An 8,313-nucleotide genomic window follows, 5' to 3' on the forward strand; every position below is an offset into this window, starting at 1 on the left:
TTTGGTACCACCCAATGTCGAAGGTTGCCGGGGGCCTTGTAAATATTAGATGCCTTAATCGAGCTTTAAAAATACTCGTCCATCTAAAGCGCGCGTGAAGGGGCTGCTACTAAGTACTTAGTGGAAAGGCATCTTTCTAGAAGAAAGATCGAACCAGGTGATTTCGACGACTTTGTAGTTGACCACTGACAACTGTCCAAGGTTGCCCCGGGCCTCGAAAATATTAGATGCCTTAATCCAGCTTTAAAAATACTCATCCATCTAAAGCGCGCGTGAAGGGGCTGCTCAGTGCTCTACTAAGTACTTAGTGGAAAGGCATCTTTCTAGAAGAAAGATCCGACCCGGTGATTTCGACGACTTTGTAGTTGACCACTGAGAACTACACATGTTCCATGATCACTTCCATCTGGAAAGACATGCTGATTTGAATGTAAGCTAAAGAGGTTTGACTGTCTGATGCCGAACGGCGTCATCACACACGTGAGACCGTCTACAAATACGTTTGCGAGATGGTCTGAGTCGCAATGTAGAGTCACAAGAAGAGAGAGTGGATCCACAAAATTAGTCGCGACTGGCAAAGAGATCATCAGTAAGGTTGTTATACACGCTCAACTTTTGAGTAGGCCTGCACTAGGTATACACTCCAGGATCCGGTCACGGCGGGTGAGTCGTGGTCATGGCTGATTACGACGGAGCGCTGCTAGTGCTCAGCTTGGGCGTGTGCTTTGCGCTCTCGGCGTGGTTTGTCGTGAAGAAGACAAAGCAGCGAACGGCGGCGCTGCGACCTCCCTCGCCGCCGGCGCTGCCGCTGCTGGGCCACCTGCACCTGCTGAGCAACCTGCCACACCAGCCGCTGTACAAGCTGTCGAAGCGCTACGGTCCCTTCATGTACCTGCAGCTGGGGAACGTGCCGACGGTCGTGGTGTCGTCGGCGGAGCTGGCGAAGGAGGTGCTGCAGACGCAGGGCCATGCGTTCTCTTCGCGGCCGCGGCTGTCGCTGGGCGTCTACTCCTTCTACGACTGCTCCGACGTGCTGTGCGCGCCGCAGAGCGCCTATTGGAAGCAGATGCGCCAGCTCTGCGTCATGGAGCTCTTCGGCGCCAAGCGCACCACCGACTTCAAGACTATCCGGGGGGAGGAAAGGGCGCGGCTGGCGCGGCGCGTTTGGGAGGAGGCCATCCACGGCCGCTCCTTCGAGCTCCGCCGCCAGCTCATGCTGCTGAGCAGCAGCGTCATCTGCCGCATGGCTGTGGGGCGCCGCTTCGCCGAGATGGAGACCGCCGTCTCGGCCGCAAACTTCACGGACATCATCGCCGAGATCTCCCGCCTCGTGGGCAAGCGCTGCTACGGGGACTTCTTGCCCTACCTCCACTGGATGGACTTCTTTCTCATCCGCGAGATGAAGGCCTCCGCCAGGAAGAGCGACGCCGTCCTCCAAGGCATTGTCGATGGCCGCCGGGCTCGCTACAAAGCACAGGTGGCAGCTGCAGCTGCACCAGCCCCTGCCCCGAGATCGCAGCTAAGCGAGGACGAGGACGCCGATCAGGCCCCAGCGAAGAAAGCCGACCTTCTGGACTTGTTGCTTGCGCTGCAGAAGACCGACGCCAGCATAACCGACGACAACATCAAAGCCATCTTATACGTGAGAATATTCCCTTAACTGCAGCGTTGTTCTCCTAATTTCTTTTTCACTGCATTGTCTATAACAACGTGTTTAGTAGCAGAATACACACACTCAGTCAAATTTTAATGGAAGTTCACCGCGGTGGCGCTCTCTTTGTTATATGATTGTTTGCGCAGGACATGTTCGCCGCTGGAACCGACTCCTCGGCCATCACCGTCGAGTGGGCCATGGCGGAGCTCCTCAGGAACCCGCAGCAGCTCAAGAAGCTGCAAGCCGAGCTGGACGCGGTGATAGGAAAGGAGCGGCTGCTGGAGGAAGCCGACGTGGCGGAGTTGCCGTTTCTGCTGGCGGTGGTGAAGGAAGGCCTGAGGATGCATCCGCCGGCGCCACTCATGTTCCCGCACGAGTCCACGCAGGCGTGCGAGGTGGCGGGCTACCACATACCGGCCAGGACGCGGGTGATGGTCAACATCTGGGCGATCGGCAGGGAGGAGAAGTCGTGGGAGAAGCCGCACGAGTTTCGCCCCGAGCGCTTCATCGGCAGCGACATCGACGTGCGGGGCCACCACTTCGAGCTGCTCCCGTTCGGGGCCGGCCGCCGCGGTTGCCCCGGCTGGACCCTGGGCCTCCTCACGGTCCAGGCCAGCATCGGCATGCTGGTGCACGCCTTCGACTGGTCCGTCCACCTGCCCGACGGCGCCTCCACCATCGACATGACGGAGAAGTACGGCCTCTCCGTCGGCAAGGCCCGGCGCCTCGTCGTCAGCGCGATGCCCCGGCTGCCCAGCCACGTCTATAACCGTCAATAAGCACATTCACACGAGAGTCGGCGGGCGTATTATATCATTGTCTGGGACGTCACCTATATAGTATGAAGGAGATCACGTATTCGTACATACACGATTGTCAATCTGAACCGCATTATCAATAAATAAAAAAACTTGTCAAGATGCCAACAACAATTTTCTTCAAACATTCGTTTATATCAAGTTGTCAATAATCGTTTGCATTAATCAGTCACATCTCTTGGTGCTCATGTGGTCGACCATGCCGTTCAGGTCATGGAGGTCCACATACATTATTTGGTCCTCATCATAGTCCTTCACCTTTCCTTTTTGGATAGAAGCAAACTTGCAAGTTGCAATGTTGGAGTTGGTAGGACAGCCCAAATTTTTCATTTGACGAGCCACACTAAAATCTCAATTTCTTTGTGCAAAGATTGAAAGACTATGTTACTCACACATTCACTCTTTCAACAATCCTTTACTTTAATCAGTCCCATCTTGCGAACTCCTATCGTCATCAATGCTTTTATTTCAAATAAAAGCTTTGACATGACGAATGATATTCTTGATTTATGAGGTACTAACATGTGTTTAAATATCCTTGAAAGGGGGTTTTACCTTCCAAGGGAGGTTTGGAAATAGAACTTGTGTCAAATGAAGGGTAGTGAATTTAGGAAACTTAATTAGGTTTCCAATCAAAAGTTGGGTAACCTTACCCCTCATCATCATTATTCTTAAAATTGTATCATTAATTGCAAAAACACACTACCACTCATATCAAGATGTCAACAACTATTACTTGATATAGTTGTTCATATCAAGTTGTCAATAATCATTTACTTTAATCAAGAAGGAAATCACATGTTCGTACACGCACAATTGTATGAGTACTCATTTCTCTTCCACAAAAGAAAAAGAAAGTGTATCAGTGAACTACAAAAACATGCTACCGCTTATGTCAAGGTGTCAATGACTATCAATTATTACTTAGATGTGAATAGATTTTATATGTATTGAAGTAGTAGCTACTTTACAACAATTGAGAAACTTTGCGACTTGTGGTTACATAACTTAAACGTCATGTCTCATCTCGATGTTCTATGCTAACTAGTGATTTGTGATTGGAGATGTCTTGGACTTGTCTAACCTAACAAGTAGCTCTAGAAACCATTGACTTTTGTGAAGGACCTCTAACCATTCAGAATCCTTTATTGAAGCCTCAAAGACTTCCTTGCACTTGGCACCCCAAATCACCCTAAGCATGAAAAAAGAGAATATTCTATAACACAATTTGTGACTAGTGTCCTTGAAGTTTGGTAACCCCAGTAAATAAGCTTATCTTCTATCCGTTTCTTCTCTTATTACTTTGCAATTACTCACAATGTGATTCCATATGGCGTGTGAGAAGCATCCATCCCAAAATATGTGTTTGGCATTTCCACTACTTTGCACTTGGAGCAAGTCACGTTCAAGCCTCTCTTACTAAGCTTTTCTCCTATCCATAGGGCGTCAACGAGGATGCACCAAAGGAAAATTTTGTCACAAAGGAAAATTTCCATTTCCAAGTTGTATACTACTACCTTTGCCATAGCTTGTGTGCTTTTGTGAAATCTCCTCAAGTTCTCCCTAGTTGCTTGTTAAGGACATTTTGTCTTCTTTAGAATTCTCTTGACTATCGTGATGTGGAGATTATGTTGTGCATCCTTTGGCTACCTTCCAAAATGGAAGTTCATGACCAAGATCCCTATTTTTGCTTATGATTTTGACATTCCCAAGGTTGTGCTATACAATATCCTAGCCAATTCTATCAGATCTTGATAGATTTCCACTTGCCCTTGCCTCCTCAAAGCTAAGTGGCCTACCTTTGCAATTTAATAAGTAACTAATTACCTCTTGCAAGTCCAAGTTTGCATATGAAGACGCCCCTTCTACCTATCTCCTTAGCAATTAGGAGAAGTGAAGGCTAACATCCAAAACACATTATCCTCCTTTTTGAGTTGCATGATATATTTTGCCCCATGGCATCTTGTTGACAAGCTCCACCTAAGAGCTTGAGGCAACTAAGGTTGAGATGAACTCCTGGCCAACTAGGTTTGGATTGCTTTTGTAGTAATTGCTCAATGCTAATGAGAGTTTAGGACCTATAGGATCTTACATTCTAGAGTTCTAGCAACTCTAGTAACATATGAACCCAATGCATGTTTTATTACAAAGAATTGTGTAGGATCTTAGCTCTTAACATTAGAGTTTCTTTGTGTATGTTAAGAAGGTTGAGATCACTTCTCCTCTCCTCCTCCTTGAGTTTCTTCATTCCCATAGGTGTGACATGCCAGAGATCTATTCTTGCTCAACTTCCCCTAGAGAAACCTTCCTACAATCGAATCCCATTATTTGGAGATATTCTTGTTCCACTGAGTGAGAGGGAGGTAACATCTCATTGCACGATACACAAGCAATCTCAAAATCTTTAATTTGAAAATAATTGATCAAGTCATGGAGTTTGAGTGGCTCATCTTCTCCCTAAGCCTTTCTGGAATCCAATCTACTCTTACACTTTCCTTTACCTCTATGCCAATAGGAAAACACAAATATCTACGTACTTGCCTTCTCTTGATTATCTTGCCATCCTAGTGTAAGTTTCTTAGTTTGTCTTCTGTAACATTGATCAGAGTGAATTTGGATATATTGAAGGCAAAACCTTCTGCTTTGCTATAGAGCTATGGTAGATCTAGGGCCTTTTGTAGATTGTGCATTTACTTTAAGCATCATGAGGAGGCCATCTGCAAAGCCTTGACCCACTAGGTGCTTGCCCCCTTTACTTTCAAATGATGCCATTAGCTTGGAATGCTTTCTCAAGCAATGTGAAAAAAGGGTATGTAGCAATAGTGAATAGGAGATGACTGAGTGGGCACTCCTACCGCACACCTCATTGAATTTAGATTCTTTCCACTAGTCTTTGCTATTTAAATCTGTGAGTTAGCAGCCAACAAGAAGGGAAGGTTAGCTATATTTTCATGAAAGCATGTCTCTCTCATAACAACTCCAATACATCCCCATTTCATAGGATAATGGAATTTTCAACATCTAATTGAAACAAAACTATTTTTTGGTTTTGGTGTTCTTTTTCCATTATTCAATGTGAGGATAACATCCAATAGGGATCTATCTTTGATGAAGCTATATTGTAGTTTGCTCTTGTATCTTTAAAGCACCAAAGCTGGCTTGAAAACAATGGTTTTTATAAAGATCTTATATATCACACTCGTGAGCTCAATGGGTCTCCAATGTGTAAGCTTGGTGTATGTCTTATTGGGGGTATAGGCACTTGTGCCTATGCTACTCATGTATTCACTACACTGATAGTACCCCCACACCTCTATATTGTAGGTGGTGGTAGGTGCCCATCACTATCACCTCATTCTTTATTCTTTCAGTGACTAATAGAATAAGGAAGGCCAGTCGTACATTAGGACTGTTGAATTTTCTACATCTTGAGTCTCTCTCTTGCTCTCTTGCTCGATTCTTCTCCATAGCTCATAGCTCCAATGTTTCTGGTTGCTTGTGCTCTCACTCGGGTTTCTACCTTCAATTGGTATTAGAGCATTGGTTCAAGAAGCTTCTCCTTCAGCTTGACTTCAACTTGGATTCAAAAAGCTTGAGTAGTTCACTCATGATAGCCATGGCTTCATCTTGAAAAGGTAAATATTCATGCTCTACTTCTTCCCAACTACTCAAGCCTTGTACTAGGGCTTCTTCAAAGTGCATTGAGCTTTGCCTCCACCACCATTGTGCCTAGCACAACTAGCACACCACTAACAACCACCAATGTAGATTGTGCCTATTTTGCATGATGCTTGCAACACCTCAATCATCTGTACTAGCTTCTTTGCTTGCTCTACACACTCCAACACTCATTGGGCATTGTTGGCCCCCCTCCCCAACATTGGTAATCAACTTAGAGCATTGGTTTGGAGCTCATATGATTCAACCATTTACTATATAAATAGGGCAACATGCTGTCACAAGACGACAACCACTGACTCACTTCGAGAGCTTCATCTATGCTCTTCTACTCATGATACGATGTTGGGATCATTGTAGAGTGGTTGACCAAGTCTTAAGTTGCTTATGGCATGACCTTGATCTCTGTTTGGGTTGTATAAGATGAGCAATTATCTCATTGTTTATGATAGGCCTATTGTATACACTATAGGGCAACATGTACTGAGTTCCATAATGCTTATATGATGTATATGTGATGGTATTTTGATACCCGAATGCTTGGTGGATGTTGGGATCATGTTTTGGGTGCTACCTCAGGGAAGTTACTATATGTATGTCTTCTACATCATGTGCATTCATGGCCTATTTATAAATATCCTTATTTGTGAAATTTTCATGAATAAAACATAACCCTTTTCTATTCAATCTATAAATAACCCCTTTATATTATACCCTTTTATATGTAAAAAATGTATAAAAATGGTATTTTAAAAATATATTATTTTGAACCCACGTGATGCACATATATATTCATGAGTAACTTACCCGAGGGTGCCACTAAGTTGATTTGAGGTTACATTGTCTCAGTTTTAGCAAAGATTTTGATGTTTTAATACGATGGAGAGCAAGGACTTACATAGGGAATGTCTATGCCTCTTGCCATTTGATGTTATTCAGACACTTCAGTCAATGCATTAATGTATGAAAATGATGCTATACACCCAAAAATGCTGATGGAATTTCTTGAGCTTTGCATTTGAGCCCAGCTACATGTCTTGGAGCTTTGATTAGTTGTTACAGTGATCATTGACATGACAGGCTTAAAGCTATACTAAGATATTATGCTCCCGACTCTACGCTTGATGTATTTGGGACGTCTTGATATTATACACATGATGTATGGAGCTTCTTTGGCTCATCTAGCATTCACTCTTTGTTTTAGGGAGCTTTCATGACATTCGAGTGTTCCTTAGAGCTTTGGATACTCACAATTGAGCTTGAGCTTATTTCAGTGATACTGCGGGACTCAGTTGAGCTATGTATATGCTCTTTGGATACACTTATTGTCTCATGGGATGATTTTATTCATGCTTTGAGCCAACATCTATCTCTATCAGTGTGTTATCAGTGATGTGCTCATCTTTCTTTGCTATATATTGACCTTCTTTACACTTGCTCAATCAGTTGAGTATCTCATAGTTCTCTTCCATTATCTTTGAGACCTACTATATGCATGATAGTCATGCCTATTGGATGTATCCCACTCTCACACATTGAGTTTGATAGTTCTTAGTATTGGTTGTATGCTTAGTGAACTACCAATTGTTTGTATATACTTTTCTTCTTGCCGGATATACTTAGTAGTCGTAAATTGGATTCTATCGATTGGTTGCTCACACCTAGTTTTGGTTTTACTATTGCAATAATTTTTATCACGCTATAATTATAGTTTTATGTATCATGTATAAGGATAGATGCTTTGACTTTACCATCACTCATTGGTAACTCGTAGATGGCCCTACTCTTTGCAATTTTTCCTCTATTAGACATTGTATTTGCTATGGCTTTTGATTACTTTACTATCATTTACAACAGCTTGTTTGTCTTGGATTGTGCTTTCATTTATTGCATTATGGATGATCCATCAAATGACACTTCTATCTTCAACATTCACAAACTATATGGCACTAATTATAGCTATTAGAAGGTAGATATGGCAAGTCTTAGTGCAAAAATTGTAGATTAAGCCATTGAGATATGAGTGTGTAAAGACTGAACACTTTGATGTAGAGGATTTGACTGAACTGGATAAGTTGTATAAATCTACAATCATTTTTTCACTCTCTAAGTAGGTTTTCTACAATGTTGTCTCTAAAGGGCGATCACTTGGGAGTTATGGGA

General features: G+C 43.7%; 1 protein-coding gene across 1 annotated transcript; it reads left to right on the forward strand.

The window, feature by feature from the left end:
- The first annotated feature begins 448 nt into the window (after positions 1 to 448).
- On the forward strand, positions 449 to 2,930 carry LOC148030872 (cytochrome P450 71AP13-like). The gene is made up of 2 exons (XM_087684400.1): positions 449 to 1,642; positions 1,801 to 2,930. Exons 1-2 carry the CDS (start codon positions 677 to 679, stop codon positions 2,431 to 2,433), a joined length of 1,599 nt encoding a protein of 532 aa, XP_087540526.1. The 5' UTR covers positions 449 to 676; the 3' UTR covers positions 2,434 to 2,930.
- The last annotated feature ends 5,383 nt before the right edge of the window (positions 2,931 to 8,313 follow it).

Source organism: Lygodium microphyllum, chromosome 9 (genome assembly GCF_053477565.2).
Source record: "Lygodium microphyllum isolate KBCC chromosome 9, Lygodium_microphyllum_v1.1.10, whole genome shotgun sequence".
Lineage (NCBI taxonomy): Eukaryota > Viridiplantae > Streptophyta > Polypodiopsida > Schizaeales > Lygodiaceae > Lygodium > Lygodium microphyllum.

Excerpts from the sequence above, each read along its gene's own strand:
- LOC148030872 (XM_087684400.1), top strand. The coding sequence starts at position 677 with ATGGCTGATTACGACGGAGCGCTGCTAGTGCTCAGCTTGGGCGTGTGC. Across the intron at positions 1,643-1,800 it reads ACATCAAAGCCATCTTATAC|GACATGTTCGCCGCTGGAAC; the intron begins GTGAGAATATTC and ends TTGTTTGCGCAG.